The sequence below is a fragment of the Vipera ursinii genome (genome assembly GCF_947247035.1).
Source record: "Vipera ursinii genome assembly, chromosome: 1".
NCBI lineage: Eukaryota > Metazoa > Chordata > Lepidosauria > Squamata > Viperidae > Vipera > Vipera ursinii.
Genome location: NC_139512.1, coordinates 26,138,368 through 26,161,790, shown reverse-complemented (window position 1 = coordinate 26,161,790; position 23,423 = coordinate 26,138,368). Strand labels below are relative to the sequence as shown.

The following is a 23,423-nucleotide window of genomic DNA, read 5'->3' as shown; positions in this document are numbered from 1 at the left end:
ATATATATATGTATGTATGTATTGTGTGTGTGTGTGTGTGTGTGTGTGTGTGTGTGTGTGTGTGTGAAATGTTAACTATTTAGATTACCTTGCTAGGCCCCAAACATGGGGCAAATCTTTATTTCCTGGTTTCAGCCTATCTTGAAGGCCATCGAACAGGCTGTAGTCACACCGGACAGTTCATATATTTGTGTAAATTACTAACAAAGAATTAAGGGAGACTGAAATGCATTTCTAACTCATTAGTTTTCATCAGTCAGCCATACCCTTCTGAGATTCGAACCTGGGCTGATTGCACATTAGGCAGTGTATTTACCTCTTGAGCCACAGGATCTCTCTCGCTCTGTTAGCTTTCTGCAAGGGGGCAGAAAGCTAACAGAGCGAGAGAGATCCTGTGGCTCAAGAGGTAAATACACTGCCTAATGTGCAATCAGCCCAGGTTCGAATCTCAGAAGAGTATGGCTGACTGATGAAAACTAATGAGTTAGAAATGCATTTCAGTCTCCCTTAATTCTTTGTTAGTAATTTACACACACACACACACACACACACACACACACAGATATATATATATATATATATATATATATATATATATATATATATATATATATATATATATATATATGAAAGTAATCCTATCAGTGGAAAATATAACATTTGCATATTTACTGGTAAGTGAAAAGGCCAACTGAAAAGTTCAGAATAACAAAGCATACCTAAACATCATTTCCCACAAGAACACATAGTGCTAGGAAATTACTCCACATTTTGTTACCTGCAACAATTTATGTAACCATTTGTCACAAGTAGGCAAAGTTTCAGATGACCAATAAGTGCAATTAATATTTTGGGAACTAAGAACCAAAAAATGAATACCACAACATCTCAATTTTAGAGGACAGAGTTTGGGATGGAGTTTCTTTGTTGATAAACTTGAATCAAGCCTATTATAAAGACTAGGATCCAAAGCAGTTCCTACAGGAGTTGGCAGGCTGCGAGCTATATATAAGCAAATTAGACCATACTACCTCTGTCTTCCATAAACTTGTAAAGCTGCTGGAGGAAATTGTCCCTCTCCTCAGGATCAAGCTCTTCCTCAGGCTTTAAACATAAAAAAGACACATTGTAATACATATCTGAATAATACATTTTGTATCTGTAAACAAAAGTAAAACTGACAAGGAGGATCAAATTATTCATAAAAATCCCAATAAGTTGGTATGGCACATGACCCCAGCCAACTACCAACCCTTAGCTTGAAGAAAATGTTAAAACTGTACTAAGTTTCAAGAGCACATAGCCCTGAAAAAGTAAGACTATCATGAAGCCACTAAAACTAGATGTTAAACTGACATTCAGTATTCTAGTTACTGAACGTATAATCCATAACATTTTTGTGTTAATTCAGCTTTCTCCAGACATTCCAATAATTCCCTCGTTTAATGTCCTGTTTTTGTTGGTATTTAACATTCCCTAAAGTATATTGGCTATGAATTAGCCAATTCCATCAAAATATGGCAAACATAAAATTCCATTACAACGTATTTTCAAAAAGCTTTTTTGAATCTCTCCTTATTGTACTTTTATCAGCCCTTCCTTCAAATGGCTCTTCAATGAAGCATAGAATTTCTCTTTCCCCACTCTAACCATATAATATGTGGACTGCTTAGCTAACTGGACAGGGAATAAGTGGGACCTTACTCTTATTAGGGAAGATAGAGGTGACGTTTGGCTATCTAGCAACCATGTATGCTATCACAGCAACTTGTTTAAATTCTTTGAAAGTGGTTTCTAGAATAATTACAATATCTGAGTTTGTCTACTTTTCTTAAGTAATTTTCTTATATAAACCTACCTCATGATTCCCATACTTCCCTTAATGCAGATAACTTCATCAACACTATAAGCTTCTGAGCAAAACACATGAAAAAATGCATTACAGGGGTTGGCAGGTTAGTGCCTTGAGGCCATGTAGCACATGTAACTCTACAGATGGCCTCCATAGGGCCTAATATTAAATAAAATTAACATTTTAATTAGATGGATGAAATTGTATTATCTTGCAAAATGTTAAGATGTTGATGCTCCTGCTTGAAATTATTGCAAGATTCTCCATGATTTTGCTTTTCTAAAAAGAAAACAGCGGCATCTGTAGTATGAATCAATAGCAAATGTGTTATTTCCAAACACAGATTGGGAATCAATGCCTATCAGAAATCACAAACTGGTCTTGTAGTATTTCACTCCTATAGTCCCTGTCCTAAAATCCTGCATAATGTGGTTTTATATATAAGCAAAAATGGTCCTAAGATTAATTTTTGCTTCTGTATTTCTATAAATATATTATAAAAATCAATATTGATTTGAGTTGCAGTAGACATTTTGCTCAATATATCTGATAAACCTCAGTGGCATCATATGAATTTCCTAAACTTCATGTCTGCTGGTGCATGATTCCTGATGCAAAATGTAAGCAGGCATTAAGTTTAGGAAATCTGTATGATGCCACCGAGGTTTATCAGATATATTGAGCACAACATCTATTGCAACTCAAATCAATATTGATTTTTGTTTGTTAAAACAATACCTTTGAGATTAATGTAAATTTGTCAAAATTTTAAGGATCACTAAGGAAACCTTATATGAGCAACACCAGAGAACTAAACTCCTAGGCTTTCGGTTGCTTTCAGTAAAATCAGTGTATGTGAAATTCTGAATGTGTGCCCATTGGTAATTTGATTCTTTTCATTCAAGAGGAAACTGAACAAAGACAGGCAAGACAAATGTGATTTGGAGCTGCAAGTGTATAGAGAGGTTCAATTCTCTGTATTTTTCCAGAAAAGTATCTTGCAGAAAACAGCCTTATCCTTAAACATGTTTATTTAGAAATAACTGTGTACACAAACTTGATCTCTCTGGTAAGAAAATAAAGTAGGTAAAAAGTGCTAAAATATTTAAACTATGATATTACATAAAAACCTCTAGACCAGAGCAATCTAAAATTAAATTTGCAACCGAATAAAAAATACAAAAGCAGTAGAGAAGCATAGATTTTTTTTATCAAATATTGAATGTACAAAACAATCTGTCAAAATACAGCAAATAGGCTTTTAGGATATTAGATCACAAATAGGATGACACTAGTATGTCCTCAACAATGTCCTTTTGAAATTATCATTGTTTCAATTAACTTGGTATGGTTAAGCCAGACTTTTGAAAAATCAGACAAGATAATACAAATGAAGTAAATGTATAGTTCCTTCTTTGAAACATCTATGTTTATATACCCTCTAACAACCAGCTGTATTCAACTTCAGTAGCACTCTTAAGTTTAAATTAATGAAGGAACTGTTTCTTTCTAAAATTCCAGATTAGAAGGCAGTGGGATTAACAAAAGAAAAATCATTAAGAGATTTACTGTAGTCTAATTTTTGTTTGTTCCTTATGCAAAACAAGAACTCCTTATACATACAAACCTTTATATATTATGAAGTAATTTGAGCAACTGAGTAATTACATTTCTTCATGACTATTTTAAATGAGACGAAACCTTTGTTTAGGTTATGGAATATGGTTACAGCTAATATGCACTTAAATTCAAACAGATTGTAAATGAAAAGTCTGGAAAACAATACATTTTTGCTTCCCTACAAAAAGAAAATGTAAGAATTGCTGAAAACATTACAGAGTATTATTTATTAGTAGAGGACACCAGATACTGTGGGAGATGCTACACACAATCTTGCTTCAAGTATGAAAGAACACATTTATATTAACTAAATTCATATATGGATAAGTATGCTTTATGCAAAAATGTTCATAATACTATAATATTCATTTTAGAAGTCACAATGCTGTATATGCAATTATATGTTACAATGTTCTGGAAAAGTTATAATTTAGGCTTAGTCAAGAAAAATGCAGTATTACATTTGTTAATGAAATATTATTTGAACTGCTGGACAGACTTGAACATGTTCAATGCAGAAAAAATCTCATCCAATGTACATGCAACCACCTTTCTGCAAGGACACAAGAGTCAAATGGATATTGCAATTTTGGGCTGCAGTACATGTACATTTTAGAACACACAGGACAGTGAAAACACTTTAAATCAAATGGAGATGGAAAATCTTTACTTTTTTTATATTTACAAGGTTTTAAGGAACTGCAAAGCATAATTCTTAGTTAGCTTTGTGTACTTGGTTAACATACCTTATGTAGGAACAAAACTAAACAGTTTTAGTAGCAATCCCCTAACACCAATTAGAAGAAATAGTCTGAACATTATGTTCCAATTGTTGATATAATTATTTTCAACCTTAAAACACTAAGCAAAGTTTCATTAAATTCAAAACGTATTGCTACTATGGTGTTGAAAATCAGCCATTAAAAATTGAAATTAACAATATATCCCTGCCCAGAATAAGATTCCTAATAAACCATTGTACCTAATGAGAAATGAAATAATGAGAAATAATTTAAAGAAAAAAATCAGAAATTTTTGCTCTACAGAAAACAGTGCTTTAACTCTCAGAATAAAAGATTTAAAATTTTACACTAAATAACATAGACACATTATGACTCAGTATGAAGTCCAACAGATCTGTTTTAAAAAGAAAAGTGCCTAATGCTATCAGACACAAACTTGTTTTATACTTCAAATAAAATTCTATTTAAACCTGAAATTAACTACTCAACTTCTGAAGAAAGAGATGAGTTTTAGTTAAAAGAGAATAATAACAGCTTTTAAAACTAATAACATTTCAAGATGAATGCTTTCAATTGTGACTAAAAAGCAGTACATTAAAGCTTATCCAAATTCACATACAGTACACACTATCTGGATAATGACAAAAAAGAGAATCCCTTTTGGTTTGGTATCAAAAGAATGCACAGTAGTTGCAGAAAATTTGGTTTTAAAATACAGGGACAATTTTGGGATCCTTGTTATATACAGCTTTTGCAAATCACATCAGACAAGAGACATGCAATATTAGGTGTTATAAATATTCCATATAGGCGTATTTCTGGATAATTTAGTGATCATTTCCTCAAATTTATTTTACATAATCTATTAAAATACATTTTTAAAGACTACTATTATAATATTCAATAGAAAGTAGCTTATCTTTCAACAAGGAAGTCCTGAGTTCAAATTCTTAATCACGTTGAGTACATTAAAGAGTAATGGGAAGGAGACTGCTGCTGCAGCTGCTGCTATAGAATCTCCATTTATTTCAAGAGGACAGACAGGAGTCTTAAATAAACTCTACTGTTATGAATAAAGCAATAATTGCTAGACTAGATTTAAGTCTTTTTTATCTAAGAATTGGTCCACTATTCCTGGATTAACTGCATTGTCCAAACATGCAATAATATAAAAAAAATCGTACAGGGGCTTCCTCAAATATTGTAATGGTTTAATAAACTATATATACCTTTTTAAATGTGAAACAGATTATTTTTAAAAAATTAAGCTACAGAAGTTGCAAGGTCTCTAACTACCTAGTGGCTTCCCTATTGCTGCATTTTGCTTGTTAAAAAAAATAAAAACCATTTTGAATATTCCTTTCAGATGTGGAAAACAAGAATAGAGATGGAGAAAGACAAGAATGTGTTAAACATTTTAAATTATAAATTTAACCGCTGAATATATTAATTTTTATGCTAAGTATAAAAATATATCACTGTTTCCACACCTATATTCATCTTTTTTTGAAGAAATAATCTCCACTGCTTCATGAAACAATAGATTCAGCAATTGTTTTTCTAGTAATCTTTTTTTTTAACTTTACCTTGCAATAATTGCCAAATAGTTTATTTTACTTCAAATGAAGTCTGAGAATATCTACAGGAATGCCATTTTTATTTTCCCCCAACAAAGCTCCTCTCCTCCCCTTCTCTTTTGTTTGAAAAGCTAAAGCTCTTTAGAACGAAATAACAGCTTCAAGCAACAATATTTAGATTTTTACAGACTAGATAGACTTCTATTCACTTACCTAAAACAGCAGGATATTTACAAATGCTACCACTAAGCCAGTGCAGTCTGCAACAGTTCACACCCAGCAAAATGTGGCCTATTAACTGTGTATAACATGAGGGAGGGGGAGGGGAAAGGGTGAGATTCCACATTCCACAAACGATCAAGCTCTACACTTCGTTCAGTATTAGCATATTTGCGTGGAAAGTGACTCCATTTTGTTAAAAGCCATTATTTTATAGCACAGTAAAAACTAGAGCCAGATTCCAATTGTCGTTTTGCAAAGGAAAGAAAATACATGCATCACGAAAATGCCGGAAAAAAAGACCCGAAACTTACAAAATCTAAACCCAACCCTTCTTCTTCAAAGCCCATATCCACGGCAGACTAAGTAAGTTACAGCCTGAATTCACAAATAGTCCTTACCCAGGTGCTGCATTTTCTCTCAAAACGTAAAATGGTTACATTTGCTTTTCTACCTAATCAGCTCACGGTGCCTCAATGCACTTCAGCCTAACTTGCAAATATTTGCGTTCCTCCTTTTGCTGCACTGAATCCAATGTTATGCAGCATTGCTTACATTCTCTTCCATGTTAAAAAAAAAAATCAGACATTACATGAAAGGAAAAAGAAAGAGACAGCCCATTTCAACGCATCTGGTAAGCCTCCCCGGGCAGTCTGCCAAGCCTCTGCTAAATCTTCCCCTTCTCTGAGCATGCTCATTTGCAACCAAGAGTGCATTACCATGGCAACCCGGTAGGCAGCCTCTAACCCTGAACAGCCATTCTGTTTCCAGCCTTATTAAGACCACAGACTACCAGGGGGAAGTGAAAGGGAAACAAGATTGTACTTTAACTCATCCAAGTTTCTTCTCCTTTTGTGTTTTCAATAGACTTAACCTTTAAGGCTTAGATGCACAAACTGGGAAAGTTTTTGTCACCCTAGTCTTGTTTCTCCTCTTCCAATCTAAAAGTATGTAAACTGCAAAACTTTGATAAACAAGGTAAACAAAGAAATCTGTCTGCTTTGTTAAAAAATAAATAAAATAAGAGGTATAACATTTTATACCATTTTATGTTCACCGCCCTGAGTCCTTAGGGAATTCTGGGAGTTGAAGTCCACAGGTCTTAAAACTTTCTGAGGTTGAGAAACACTGCTCTAATTATCCACTCACAATTCCTTAATTATTTTAGAAGAACAAGTACTGAAAAAGTAATGGCATATACGGCTTCCCTATATGCATTATAAAACTCAAAAATGATGCAGGGAGCAGATTTTCCAAATACCCCTAGGATGGATTGCAACAGCAATTCACATAATTCTTCAACCTCACCCTAGAGTTCCAGTCCCAAAACATATCTACACGAGGATAGGTAAGCTAGGTAAAGGTTCCCCCGCACATGCATGCTAGTCGTTTCCGACTCTAGGGGCCGGTGCTCATCTCCGTTTCAAAGCCGAAGAGCCAGCGCTTGTCCGAGGACGTCTCCATGGTCATGTGGCCAGCATGACTAGACGCCAAAGGCGCACGGAATGCTGTTACCTTCCCACCGTAGTGGTCCCTATTTTTCTACTTGCATTTTTACGTGCTTTCAAACTGCTAGGTTGGCAGAAGCTGGGACGAGTAACAGGCGCTCACTCTGTTACGCGGCACTCGGGATTGAACCCACCAAACTGCTGACGTTCTGATCGACAAGCTCAGCGTCCCAACCCACTGAAGAAGGAAAAGGAATAAAACAATGTTCACCAGCCATGTGCCTTGAAATATCATGGGAGGGTTTTTTTGGAAGGGGAGGTGACACACTAGAAACAAGCATAGAAATAATAAGACTGTGCTCACTATCACTAATCAGAGAAATAGAAAGTCACTTTTAAATTGGGATTTAAAAGCTCTTCACAAGCCCTATGACTTGCCAGAAATGGAGGAAGATTAAGTTTAACCAGTAGTGATCAGAGGTCCCACTTTAAACTCAGGACTCACGACAGTAGTGCTTTTTAAATCAGAAGTTCATCCTGTAGTCTTGGTTATAGTGAGTAAAATCCGTTTTCTTAATACTATATATTAGTATGAAAGCAAGTAATTTGACCCATCTTCCATATGAAGGTGCTGAGGATAAGACGAACTCTCACATGCATTATAGCCAAGTGAGTTTTGAATTAGGATGATCAGTGCACTGTTGAGGGTTATACATAATCAATGTAAACTAAATTTGGCAGAATTGCTTTTCATACTACTGTATAGTGAAAAGGGTCCAGCTATGAAAAATATTAAACAGGTTAAAAGTCTAGAGAAAATCAAAAGAATCATACTTCTTCACCAAAATATTATATATAAAAATTATGGTACATTTTTATTTAATAGGAAAAACTGGAAAAATCCAAGGAGCATTATTTAAATGTACAAATCCAGAATCATGAATGCAAAATGAAAAAGATCTAGGAGAATATACATGTCATGAAGTTCAATTCTTGACTCCTAGAAAATGTATTAAGAAAAATCACATTGTTTTGCCATAAAGCTGATAAAGATTATACAGTTAAAATATAAACATTAGTAAATACAGAACCTACTCAGATAAACAACGTGCATTATAGGGAAAAATACTTAATTCTAGGTGTAAAGTTAATGAAATTAAGAAAAGGATATTGCATATCCTGCCTTCCTGTCTCTCAAAATGCACTCAGATGAAAAAAGTTCAGATTATTGTAAGATTCATTTTAGTTTATATTTTCACTCTGTATACACAATTTTAAAATACCATGTTTAGGTTGTATCACAGTGAGCAATTTTATGATGTACAATATGGGCCTTGCATATCTTTCAAGTATTTAAAGCTACTTCAGATTTTAAAACAATGATTTTAAAAATGCTACATCTTTACAATACTGCAAAAGGCAGGGCAATCTTGCCTATACTTCAAAGCCCAGGGCCAAATTATTTGGTAGACATGCCAGGAGACTACACATACTCTAGGTCCCATGTATTCATCAGCCTCATCTTGTGCAACCTAGCAGTCATGCTTTCTCTAATACAGTATTTGCCCTACGGTAGATCAACTCCCTGGAAATCCAGATAGCTCTTATCCTGTTGGCTTTTCATTAAAGCTCTGGCTATTCTTTCAGAGTTTGGGGCCAGGAAGTTAAGTGAGCTTTGTTGATTGATTTGTTTGGTTCCAGTATTTGGACTGTGGAGTCCTTGGTGTTCTCTGAGCTTTGTTGTTTGCTTGCAAACGTCTCATTACCAACTTGATCATCAGCGTACTGATTAATTAATGGCACTGATGTTACTTAGTTGGATAATGAAACATCTGCAAGCAAATAACCAAGTTCAGAGAGCACCCAAGATTCAAGTTACCTAATACAATATACTTTTACACCCAATTAGAGAACAGAATTCAGATATATTTGTGCCCCCATGAAATCTGAAGCACCTTTTTAGAATCAAATAGGAAGCATTGCATAGCTCTGTAGTATTCTGTAGTATATTTCTGTAGTTCTCAGAAAGGTATTTAAGTGAAAGAAAGATCCCAAGTTGAATGTTTGTTTCTTATTCCTTTTACTAACCTCGTTTGAGGCACATAATCATTATTTTTCTTACTATTTTCTTACTATTGGAAACCCAGCATTCCTTCTTTGGAAAGTTTACTAAAATATCACCGTTCTTATGCCTTTCACTGTTACTGTGCAAAAAACTGTCTTCCTTCAGAAGGTGTCAAGCTTCTCAAATGAGTAGTGATAGAAGAATCTGGAGGTTTTTCCTATTTCTATCATTCACTAATTTAATTTTAATTTAATTTAATTTAATTTAATAATATTTCTATACCGCCCTTCTCCCGAAGGACTCAGGGCGGTAAACAGGGCAAGAATAAAAATACAGAATTACAAAAGTTAAAAAATGATTAAATACATGCCCACTAAAAAACAATCAATACATTTTAAAACCCCAATAAAATGACAATAAAAAACCCCACCAATCCCCCATCAGGCCAGGCCGGCTTGTTCGAACAAGTATGTTTTGAGATCGCAGCGAAAGGAGCGAAGATCGGGCGCCATCCGGAGCTAATTAGTTATAGATGCACAAAAGAATTCATGCCAACTATGGATTATTGATAACACACAAGCTTCCTAAATTAATTGTTCGAGAAGAATCCAAAGTAGGAATCCAGACTCAAATGTTCACATTAAGCTTTCTACGATAATTTAAATTCCTAATGACTGTAAACTGCTCCCACTTCCAGAAAAAGTTAAATATGAGAAATCCGGAAGTAGGCGCTATCAAGCTAGCTCATTACCAAGATGGCTTTCCAACAACCTGGGTTAGGTGTTCTATTTTTGCACAATTTCAGTTAGTATATCAGCTTTTTTGCTTTCTAATTCAGTTTTCATCATCAATGGCAACCATAACTGAACATATGAACCTTGTTATTTTGAAAACAGGTGCTCAGCTTTCTTCAACTTTATATCCTCCAGAGGTATCAGATTAAATTTTCTAGAGTTTTTTGCCATATGGGGTTTCCACAGAATCTGGATAATGCTAGATTAAAGAAAGTGAAAGCTGTGATTTTTGAAGTAATGCATTTGAGGAGCAATATTATATAAGTAACAAATCATAGTGGCTGTATATTTGATTAAGACATATCGAACAAAAAAGCTAACATGCTTACCACTATTTCTTCCTCTTTTTGTTCTCCCTTTTCTTCTTCTTCATCATTACTTCCCGTCTCTCCTCCATCTTCTTCATCACTGCTGGAGGATTCCAAGATTTCATGCATGTCCATCCTCCAATTACAAGGAACAGTTTTCCAATGGAAGAATAAGCTTGCCTCTTGTACTCCTTGGGAGGAAAATTACCCATTAAGGTATTCAGAATAAATTACATAATCACTGCAAATCATTACTAACCTTCTTTACTAGCCATTTTGATTTCAGACAGTAAATAAAATTCAGAAGATGTAAAATTTAAGCATGTAAGATTTTAACTGTATGATTAAGCTGATACAAATCTCAGGCTTATTGTTGCTGTTAATTTATGTTCCAGATGTTTAATCTTGGAGAAAATTAATTACATTAAAATGCCCCAAAATTGTTAGTTAGTGATGTATTTATGGCAGGGCCAGTGAAACTTATGATTCATTGATTGTTGCAAGATGTCTGGATGTTAGACTATCAAGGCTACCATCATAACCTTTGCCTCTCTGAACATACAATGTTCTAATGTGGCAATATTCAATTTCTGTGACACAACAAAGCTGCTACAGCTTGTCAAGTAAGCTTCTCTTTATAAAACACCTCTAAAAGAGTGGTTACATATTCTTGTGTAAGATAATATATATGTCAGTGGTGACCTATCATTTTGCTATGCTAAATCTAGTATTTGTAACTATATTTCAGAATTCTGTGCTTCAGTGATTTTGCTTCTTGGAATCAGAATTGAATAGAGCACAGAGCTGTCAATAACTATTAGGTATTACTTTCAATTGCATCTTTCATGTTAAGAACATCATATGGCAATTAAATATATACAGCACAATCAATTAACATTAATAATCTAACAAATGTTAACATTTACCTTTATTAGAAGGCAACTCTGGATTTGTAAAGTCTAATTCCTCGATATCCTTTCTTGCAACTGAATAACTGCAATAAAATTAATTATTTACATTATGTTTGTCTTAAAAAGTTGTTTAACTTCTATTTCTCTTTTGTTTTCTTTTGTTACTTGTATTGCTAAAAAATTCTCTGCTCTTTGGAGAAATGTTATTTCAGTGTTTAACATTTAGTAAGGTTATGTTCTCACATATATTAAACATGTTTTGAAAGGTTAAGTTTGGCATCTACCAAAACATTTTAATTAAATACCTGCTCCCATTAATATTGGCTCAACTGATTACCTTGACCAGGAAGAAACTGGAGAGGCTCAGGAAACTACAGCAGCACTGATCCTGTGAAAAGCCTCCCCATGAAAGATCAAGCTAGTTCTGCTTTGCTTTTAGAAATTCTTGAAGGAGGAACTGTTCCGGAGCAATTTCCCCTTATGTGAATGTGTCAATCTCTACACTCATTTTTTTTAATCATTTTTACTTTTGTACCTTTTTTGAGGTTGCTTTTTTAATCATGTATAAACTAGTACCCTTTCTACAGAAGCTGAGATTCTATTCCGCACATAGAAATATGTTTAAAAACAAATTAATGGAATTTATTAATCATTGGGCCTTGAAACTATCTTCAAATGTATGGATACCTACTGTACATGTCTGGTATTTCTGCTAGATTAATCTGGAGCATATGCCATTGCTAAAAATGTAGGTTCCATCAAGATATATCTAGAGCTATATTTTGACTTAAATGTCAGTTGGACTGTAAGATAAGGTGCACTAGTGGAATGGAAAAGAAAAACGAATTATTACAGTGGCCTTTCTTCTCAATCAGGCTTTGTAATTTTACACATAGCATGTTAATTGTTAATTGTCACCAATAATTAAACTTCCAAAATGGTTGTACTTGCCAAAGGATCATCTCAAACACAGTAAAATAAATAGTTCCGTATTAAATACTTGCTTCTTCCTGGTTTCTGCTTCTAAGTTACTTAAAATCACTATATACTTATAATATATATCATTTATAATATATAATCTATCAGATCATATGTATAAACAAATTCTCAGCACTATATATTGGAATGTTGTCTAAAATTTACTCACAATTTGGAATCTGCAAAAGAACGAACTAAACACTGGTCCTTTTTCACTAAAATGTCATCGCTGCAGCTGGGGGATAAGACCTGGAGTTTCAAGTAAAACACATTAGATTGAGCAGTATTTTCCATTTTCCATTACCTTTTCCATTAGGTAAAAAAACAGCTTATGTAAACAAGGTTCCAACTCTGTTATGGCATCTCCCAGGTGCAACACTTAATTATCTAGAAAAAATACAATCTTAAGTAATTGCTATAAGGGAAGATATATTTTTTTCTCCTCTCTTTAGAGGTCATCCAATAAATTAGTTTAGCATCAGAAGTAGCATCAGAAGTAACAGATAGGACTGAACTATCTCAGGATGTGATGCAAATCCATATGTAGTGCTAGCAAAAGAAAACTCTTTCCATATGAAGTTGCTACACAAAAAGAGATGAGCTTCATTTAGCTTTAGTATATACTACAAAATCCATGACCAGTTGGGCCATTCTTTCAGATATACTTCCTGATTCCCTAATCAGAGTAACAGAATGATCATGGGGAGGCAAAAAAACAAACAGTGGGAATAGGAGCAACTTCTGACCTCCAGCCAGCTTCCCCAGTGACTTTGCTTATAGGAAGCTGGTAGAGAATGTTGGAAATCATGATGACATGATTGTGGCAATGCTGCAGCAGCCACAACTTTGTGAACACAGCTGGTGTGAAGATCCTTGATATTTCAATTATACGAAAGTACAGGTAGTCCTCGTCTTACAACAGTTCATTTAGTGAACATTTAGTTACAACGGCACTGAAAAAAGTAACTTATGACCATTTTTCACACTTATGATCACTGCATCATCCCCATGGTCACATGATCAAATTTTGAATGCTATGCTTGGCAACTGATTCATATTTATGACAACTGCTATGTCCCTGAGTCATGTGATGACTTTTTGTGATCTTATAACAAGCAAAATCAATTGGAAAACCAAATTCACTTAACAACCATGTTACTAACAACAAATGCAGTGATTCTCTTAACAACTGTGGCAAGAAAGGTTGTAAGATGGAACAAAATTCACTTAACAAATGTTTCACTTAGCAATAGAAATTTTGGACTCAATTTTGGTCATAAATCAAGGACTACCTGTAATTTGGTTCTGGATTTTGTATGCATTCTTTAAAAGTTAGCAGATATTTGAGGTATCTTGGTTTGAAATTTTTTGTGATATGATGTACCATTTGGGCTAATTGATGGTAACAACATACAAAATAAGTTTAGTAGTACACAAGTAAGATTCAAGCATGTAAGATTTTAACAATGATATGATTAAGCAGAAATATTTCTCAGGGTTATTTTTGCCATTAATAGATGTTTCAAATATTTAATCTTGAAGAATTTTCTCATTTGATTAAGATAGAAATAGTTAATAAGTAAACAGTATTATGCAAAAGTAGTCATTAAAATGAGTCATTAGGCCACCAAGTCCACCTCCCAATTTAATATAGGAGCTGAGTTTGCCATGGCATTTGCAAAGGAGAAGCAGCTATGGATTTCCTCCTTTGCTGCATAGGTGGAAACATCTATGGTTGTTTTATCAAGCAGATGATCCAGCCTTCAGTGAGCAGCATCTTAATATCATTTGAGTTGTACTGTGAGGAGATTGTATATTTCTATATGGACAATACCACTTGGATTCATTCTTTTAAGCAATAATCTATCTATTCCACTGCATTGTTTGTATTTGATGCATGCCTCCTCACAAAGCAAAATAAAGTTCTTGGGTTTGCTTGTGCAGGAAAGCAGCAAATAAATTTAGCAAATAAAAGAAATAAAAAATAAATATTAAATTTCTCATCTGCTTGGCTTTTAAGTGCTTCTAAAACCTCTACACTACCAATTATCACTGTTTTTGTCTTTGTAAATTCTCCATTATCCTAATAGAACAGTAACATGGACCTTGATTACAACATCATTGGAACAGACTGATTTTTAAAAGGATCCGCCAGTGTTCAACGTTCTATACTCAGTCTGCTAAACAATATTGGGAAGTTTCCACACAACTTCTTAGGAACTATCCTAGGGGTTCCAAAATGTGCCTATTATTTAACATCCCTACTAAAAGAAACAGATCTAAAACTGATGACTCATTTACTGATAACCTCAATAATAGACTATTCAATGACCTCTTCATGGAATGGCTCTTGAAGGCAGTCCAAAAATTGCAACTGGCTCAAAATGCAGCAATACAACTATTCAGTTATACTTCTTGCAGCTTCCACATTATTCCCCATCTTCAAAAACTTCAGTAGAGGCTGATTATTCTCTTACTCCAATCTGAGAAGCTCATACTATTATGTAATGCTTTACCTGGTATAAGGTCAAGCTATTTACAAGACAGTTTACTCCCATATAATCCATTCATGCTCTTAGATTACTAACAGAAGCAATTGTTTTTCCCCTTTGTGTCAGAATTGTAGAAAAAAAATGTCTCAGGGAAGTTGCATTGTAATCTGGTGTTGGAGGACATTGCCATTAGTTCATTGCCATGAACATCACTCTTTTTGGTTGCCCTCTGACATTCTGGGTCCACCCACCTCTGGAGAGAGAAGGGGCATGTTAGGTTGACCCTCCTTGGACGACTGATGAACCCTGTTGGCTTCCAGAGGGAGCTTGGGGATTTTGTTGAACACCTGTCAGGCAGTTCAGCTGAGGCCTTGGCTATAGCCTATAATAGGCATGTGATTGGATCATATTGCTCCTATACAAACTCTCTCTGTGAACCAATCCTGGGGTGCTCCTTGGTTTTCTGAAGAACTCCAGTAAATGAAACACCAGAAGCAACACCTGGAGTGCCTCTGAAGAAAGACAAAGAGAGCATCCAACTGAATATGAGTACAGGCGTACAATAAAGATCTGCAAAATATCATTATTTCTCTGCCCTTATAGTATCTGCTGTTAGTCAAACTATTGGTGGTGGATCATTGAATCATCTGCCAGGCCTAGGTAAGGAATAATCAAGTAATCTGGCAGACAAAAACATCAACATTTAATTAACCCTGTCTAGGCAAGTCAGAGTTGCTAGTCAAGTTGCTCAGGCAATGTTTTGTGGTGTTATCTGGACTGAATCTGATTCTGTTGCACCCAAAGAAGTAGACAAGTCCTCTGTTAGCTCAGCTCCCTATTTGTTAGATCCTCCTAGATTATTAAAGCAGCCTGAGTGGTGACCACAGGTTGGCTTCTTGAGGTGATTTCAGCCTCTCTGAAACAGAATGGTCCCACCAGTAAGTAGTATGTTCCTTCCTCAAGAGGTCATCGTGGACCCATTTCAGTGTGGTTTCAAACCAGGGTACAATATGCAGAAAGTACTGGTTGTGCTTGTTTATTACTTTTGAAAGAGGGAGGGGCATCCATTCTAGTGCTCACTGATCTCTCAACAGCTTTTGACATTGTTAACCACAATGTCAAAAGCTAATATCCTTCTATACTAGCTACAGGACTTTAAGAGTAGCACTGTGCTTCATTGATTCATACCCTTCCTCAGTGGTTGGTTCTAGTTGATATTCAGCGGGGAGGGGGGATGGACAGATCACATCCAAAGCTCCTTATGTTAGAGATATCAGCCCTCCCAGGTAAACCAGATAGGAAACACAACTAGATGAGCTAATTCTACTTTACTGTAAAGATTCATGAACAGAATCTTGCAAGTCTGAAGATACAATTCTCTCACCATTATTTTTTGGTATTCATGCTGCTGCTTCTTGGTGGAATTTTAAGACTATTTAGCCATGATAGAGTCATGTTGCCCAGAATGCACCATGAGAAGGCTAGTCTACATTGTGTTAGAAGTGATCAACCTGTAACCTAGATCTGTTTAATTTGGTGTGATCCAGTACAATGCCTCTTCGGCTTTGATCTCCCAAGGAAAATCTTAAAGCATTCAACCAGATCCATGGCAGGTGCCAATACTGGAAATATAAATGGGGGCTGGTTGATAATCTTTAACTGTGACTGTAGGACATCCCACAAACTTTACATCATATTGCAAAGGAATGTCCCTTCAGAAGGTTCTGTAGATGTCTGCATGAAATGCATCATCTCGTGGGCATTGCTCTCCAATGGCTAAATGATCTAGATATCCAGCCACAGGTTTAGTCACTTCAGTAACTGCTCATACATAATTTAATTTTATTCATAATTTTCTTCATGACTCATACTGTGTTCTTAGAATAATTCACTGCTCTGGTGTTTTATATTTTCATACACATTTTATATGTTGTTTCTGTTAATTTTATGCTGCATTTTGCTACACCATACAAAAGTAAAATAAAACCACTTTTAACAGTTCAATTACAGTGGATTCTTTCTAGGTTTCTTCCTCTGGGCATTAAGCCACTGTGGACTCCACCATAGGAAACATTTCTTCCTATCCCCTCTCAAGGTCATTCTCAATTGTGGTTGTATGTCAACCTGGTACATCAGGATGCCTGGGGATTCAAGATCCTAAGATTAGATGCCTCTAATAAGTATTTCTCAACCTTGGCAACTTCAAGATGTATGGGCTTCAACACCTGGCTGAAAAATTCTGTGAGTTGAAATCCACACATCTTAAAGTTGCCAAGGTTGAGAAACACTGATCTACATGAAGCTACTGGGACAGGTCAGTTACCAATTCAGTATCATCAATACGCTGATGATACCTAACTTTGCATCTCAATCCTGGTCTGCAGAGGTGAAGCTACTGAAATATTGACCCAGTGTCTGGAAGCTGTTTGGATCTGGATGAGATGAAACAAACTTTGGCTCAATCTTAACAACACTGAGTGGCAGTGGCTGCTTGGGCCCGTGGGGTTGGAGATGTTACCATTATTGTTTTTTAATGGAGCTGCACTTTCCCAATTCAGATTGGTGAACAACTTGAGGGCCCTTCTGCACTCGTAGCTATTGCTTTAAGAGCATGTGGCAGTTGTGGCCAGGAATGCTTTGAACAGATTTACCTGGTGTGGCAGCTGTGCCCTTTCTTCAGTGTGTATTTGGGGGAGGGCTGTTTCGCTTTATTGCATTGTTTTTAACAGTTTTAGTCTGGGTTGCATATGTGCTTTTATATTTTGTTTTTTTATTTTTTGGTTTTGTATACTACCCAGAATCCCAGTAGAGTTGGGGAGCTATAAGAAATTTGAATAAATAAAATAAAATAAATAAAATAAATAAATTTAAAAAATGCCATAGAGTTGAAACAACACTTCCTGGTATATTTACATATTTATTTGGTGCAGCAATAGGCTCGCTTACTTATTTATTTACTTATTTATTGGATTTATATGGCTGCCCATCTCATACGTGATTCCTGTTTTAATACTGATGATAGGGATGGTTTAATGTACTCTGTAAAAAGAATGGACAGCATATATTTTTTGCTAAATTTCTATCCTGTTTTTCTGTGCAGGAGCTCAAAGAAGAATCACAGAGTTCCATCCTCACATTTTAGCTACAATAACCCTGTGAGGTGGATTAAAAGGGAAAAAAAGGCGGTCCAGAGTGATCCAGTGAGTTTCTGTGGCAAAGATTAGATTTAAATCTGCCTGTCCAACACCTTTAGTAGCTTTTAAAATGTATTTATAGGGATGTTCAAATGAGAACTAGAAGGAGTCAAATTTTTTTGATATATTCTCAGAGACAGCTGACATGAAAATGTATCATTACATAAAGCTATTCAATAAATTACATAAATTCTAAATAATGGCTGGCAGCTTTTTTGCTACAAAGAAAAGTACAAATCTGAAAATGAAGCATTTTGCTCCCAAGATGCAAGCATCCTGAATTTGGGGAAAAAATATGACATTCTTAAAACTTTTAAATACTTCTTACCAAAGCTGGATACCATTCTGCCTTTTCAGTATTGGATACCACACTGACAATTTTACCAAGTAATTCATCATTAAGACGTCTCTTATCTTCCTCTTCCTCTTCACTACTTTCTTCCTCTTTTTCATCTTCATTGCTAAAGAATTGGGCATATAAAAATTTACACTGTCAGAATGTGAAAGTCAAAAGGAGACTAACTTCATCGTAGCTATTGGATGTTGAGTTCAATATGACAGGGGTTCTTGGAAATTTATTCTGCGGGAAACAATTCAGCAAATACTAGAATGTTTAAGAGTAGCATTGGTAGACATTCTGATGCTAATTTACAAATATCTATGGAGATTCTCAATCATCCAGGTCATGATTATCCCAAAGGTGCTTTTCAAAAAGCAAGGAAAAAACCAAGAAAGTCTAGATCCCTTTTGAAAAAGCATCTTTGGGATAATTTACAAATGTTTGTGAAAGGAAATACTGAGATGAGAAATAAAAATCACTGGATTTACGTGCTTCTACCCATATATTTGTTGCCCTGTAAACCGCCCTGAGTCCTTCGGGAATAGGACGGTATAAAAATTTAATTAATTAATTAATTAAATATTTATATATGAGGTTTTAATCTAGAGCAGATTTCAACTCCCAGAATTCTCCATCTAGAATGCTTGCCAGGGAATTCTCAAAGTTGAAGTTCACACATCTCAAAGTTGCTTAATTGGAGAAATACAGATCTAGAGTATTTAAGGGCTACCCTACTGCTATATTCAGGAACATGTCTACCTACCCAAATTGTTCATTGTTTAAGTTTATTTCCTCTTTAAAACAATGGAATATACATATAAAGAAATAATAAACAGACCTACTCTAAGGAAAACTAAAATCACAATTGCATAATAAGGTAAAGGTTCCCCTGCACATGCGTGCTAGTCGTTTCCGACTCTAGGGCCCGGTGCTCATCTTCGTTTCAAAGCCAAAGAGCCAGCGCTTGTCCGAGGACGTCTCCGTGGTCATGTGGCCGGCATGGCTAGACGCCAAAGGCACACAGAACGCTGTTACCTTCCCACCGTAGTGGTCCCTATTTTTCTACTTGCATTTTTTACGTGCTTTCGAACTGCTAGGTTGGCAGAAGCTGGGATGAGTAACAGGCGCTCACTCTGTTACGCGGCACTCGGGATTCGACCTGCCAAACTACCGACCATCTGATCAACAAGCTCAGCGTCCTAACCCACTGAGCCACCGCATCCCTTAATTGCATAATAATGCACGCTATATAAATGGAACATTTTTTTGCATAATTCCTGTATTACCCGACACTGAATAGTAATATTTATAGGAAATCCTGCCCTCTGGTTGCTTTTGTCCTCCATCACATTTTAAAGTCTTTCACAGAACAAGGGACTTAAAATGCATTTCTAAGTTACCCTAGCATAGATATCTAAATTTGTAAGAAATCCAGAAAGACATCTCCTGTTGCTTAACACATAGGTTCTGCATGCTTCTACCACTATATTTGTAAAAAAAAAAAACCACAACAAAAACCACTGAGCTCCCTCTTTCTTTACCACCTCAGGAGCTGTTCACAGATTGTAAACAACTGGCCTAGGAATGCAACTTCCTCATCTGAGTCCAAAGTATTATCAACTAGTTCTATAATCATTAGGCACTTTTTATACAAGTAGCTTTATTGTTTGCACTAACTTGCCCCTCCTCTTTTACTTGACAGATATAATGACAATAAAAAGTAGACCAGTAGACTGTGTGAGAACATAAACTTCAATTCCCCAAACTGTCAAGTACATTTCTGAAGGTATTTGTATAAGACATGCACAATTACCGCTGAAGGATAGCATCCACATCCCAGGCAAGGAAAATGCATACGAAAATATGGCATCATAAAAGTTACTCACACAGGAAGAGACGACCTTCTTCCTCTGTTAGATTTCTTTCCAATTACAGGTGTTCCAAAGTGCTCTGGGTTTGTCAGTGGCAGTTGGTCAAGTGTCTAAGGAAGGAAATTAGAAAAGACCGTTTGCTGATTTTCCAGTAAAAAGTGAAATAGCATTTAAAAAACAAAAACTGTAAAATCCTACCTCACTTTCAGCAAAGTGCCTCTCCCCCTTCAAACACAGTGAGGTCCGTCTCAGTGTCCTCTCGTCACCATCATCAAAAACTAAACAAAGCCAGAACTATTATTAACGAAATAGGAAAGTATTTTCTGAATAAAATTAAACATAAAGTATAAATTATTCTAGTAAACAGAACTTGTTTCAAGTGTTCTTTCAGCATACATGGAAGAATTAGAACATCTACCATCAAAATAGTGTATAAGATGTAAGACTTTTGTAACCAAAGGTACCCTCAATCATAATTTTTCCTCTTTAAAAAAAGATATTGCAAATGTATCCTTCTATTTCACAACCTTATTTTTCCTACTAAGGATGCAGTCTTCATTTGCTTGATTTTACTAAGACTGCAACATTTGGGTAAAGTATTCATAGATTAATTTCAATTTTCTACATAATAAACCGTTTTTGTAATTGTGAAAAAAGTAAGGTTCTACATTTAGGCAGGAAAAATCAAATGCACAGGTATAGTATAGGTGGTACCTTGCTCAATAGTAGCAACTGTGAGAGAGATCTCGGAGTCCTAGTGGACAATCACTTAAATATGAGCCAGCAGTGTGCTGCAGCTGCCAAAAAAGCCAACACAGTGCTAGGCTGCATTAACAGAGAGATAGAATCAAGATCGTGTGAAGTACTAATACCACTTTACAATGCCTTGGTAAGGCCACACCTGGAATACTGCATCCAGTTTTGGTCACCACGATGTAAAAAAGACGTCGAGACTCTAGAAAGAGTACAGAGAAGAGCAACAAAGATGATTGGGGGACTAGAGGCTAAAACATACAGGGAACGGTTGCTGGAATTGGGTATGTGTAGTTCAATGAAGAGAAGGGTGAGGGGTGACATGATAGCAGTGTTCCAATATCTCAGCGGCTGCCACAAAGAAGAGGGAGTCAAGCTATTCTCCAAAGCACCTGAAAGCAGGACAAGAAGCAACGGATGGAAACTAACCAAAGAGAGAAGCAACCTAGAACTAAGGAGAAACTTCCTGACAGAACAATTAACCAGTGGAACAACCTGCCTCCAGAAGTGGTGAATGCTCCAACACTGGAAGTTTTTAAGAAGAGACTGGCCAGCCACTTGTCTGAAATGGTATAAGGTTTCCTGCCTGAGCAGGGGGTTGGACTAAATGACCTCCAAGGTCGTCTTCTTCTTCTTCTTCTTCTTCTTCTTCTTCTTCTTCTTCTTCTTCTTCTTCTTCTTCTTCTTCTTCTTCTTCTTCTTCTTCTTCTTCTTCTTCTTTTCGCTATTGCTATTATTATTATTATGTTGGCTTGCTGTTTGCGACCATGAACAGTCAAATATGGGTAATACACACATGTATACAATACAGAAGTGCTACAGAGAGTGGGAGGGAGAATAACTAAGTAATGCTTGAGACATGTGTGACTTTTATTTCCACATTGGCTTGCAATTATGGAATCAAAATTGAACACATCTGGATTTCAAGAGCTACTATTATAATCCTAATCATATTCTGTAATACATTTACATACCCTCTGTGAAAGTTTGAGTATCAAACAGCAGTCTTCCTAAATCAGATATTTCAAATTATTCTTAAAACAATACAGGACACTTGGTTGAGGCAGATAATAGCAAAACTAATGAGATAAGTATGTGACCTTGCATACATGCAGTGAAGAGCATTGTCTATGTTTTTCTCATACTGATGAACAGTGCTGCTACATTTTGCTTATTTGTATGCTGGTGTTTTTTTTTAGAAAAGTGGAATATAAATGATACTATCCTAATCCCCATTGCTTAATGGGCAAGGGAACAGAATTCAAACTATATCTTTCTGCTATATACAGTAAAGAACTATTTGCCCTTTTCCCTTAATTTTTGCATATCTTTGCCATATCTTTTGCATATCTTTGAATGTTATTAGTTGTTCAAAAAGAATACATAAATAAATCCAAAACTTGGTGCTTCTTTGTTTCATAAATGTAGACATCCAACATATAAATGCCAATGTGAAAAAGTTAATTATTCTTTTTTATATTTAATACCTGGCTGCATACTTTTACATGCAATAATGTAATGTAGCTATTGATCAGTCTCTCCTATCACTGTGCAAGAGCTTTGGCCTATTCCTCAACTAAGAAACTCCAACTAAGTAACACTTAATGTTTTCTTAACATAAACTGATCAGAGTTCAGGTTTCTTATATAAAAAAATGTCTATGAGATTTAGGTCCGGACTTTAACTTAGCCATTCATAAACATGGAAAATGTTCTTCTTGCTCCATTCTATTATTTATTTTGCTCGTATTTTTGAGAATCTTTCATGTTGCATTGACCCACCTATTTTTCAGCTGACAGTGAAATAGCCTCAAATTCTCCTGAAAAATTATCCCATATAAAGTAGAATTTATTCTTCCTTCTGATAGAAAACTGTCAGGACTTTGGGGCAACAAGGTATTCCCAAACCATGGCACCATCACCTCCATGATCAATATCTTGAATGAAGTCCTCATTGTGTAATACAATGATTTATTTCTGCCAAGTGTAACAACACCCATGCAGTCTGAAAATTTTCACTTTTGACTCAACTACCTGTACAATGTTAATCTAGAACTCTGAAGAAATTGAGATGAGCTCATTTTTTTCTGCTAGTGAACAATGGCTTCTGCCTTATTCTTACATGAATCCCATTTTTACCAATAATTTTCTGATGGTGGGAGGCATAAACACATTAAGGTGACTATGAGAATAGCCTGCAGTTCCCTAGGTGATGCTCTGAGGTTGTTTATGACTTCCTGGACAATGCTGGAAGTGATT

The 23,423-nt window shown here is 35.5% G+C and overlaps 1 protein-coding gene across 2 annotated transcripts in view; it reads right to left on the bottom strand.

The window, feature by feature from the left end:
* Positions 1 to 23,423, bottom strand: part of ARID4A (AT-rich interaction domain 4A) — a 62,278-nt gene that overhangs the window by 24,755 nt on the left and 14,100 nt on the right. For both annotated transcript variants that reach the window (XM_083350050.1, XM_083350051.1), the window contains exons 6-12: positions 20,611 to 20,690; positions 20,428 to 20,522; positions 18,530 to 18,662; positions 12,685 to 12,764; positions 11,553 to 11,620; positions 10,648 to 10,817; positions 1,032 to 1,104 (exon numbers count right to left, since the gene is read on the bottom strand). In XM_083350050.1, coding sequence (XP_083206176.1) covers positions 1,032 to 1,104; positions 10,648 to 10,817; positions 11,553 to 11,620; positions 12,685 to 12,764; positions 18,530 to 18,662; positions 20,428 to 20,522; positions 20,611 to 20,690 — 699 coding nt within the window. The remainder of the gene's footprint in view (positions 1 to 1,031; positions 1,105 to 10,647; positions 10,818 to 11,552; positions 11,621 to 12,684; positions 12,765 to 18,529; positions 18,663 to 20,427; positions 20,523 to 20,610; positions 20,691 to 23,423) is intronic.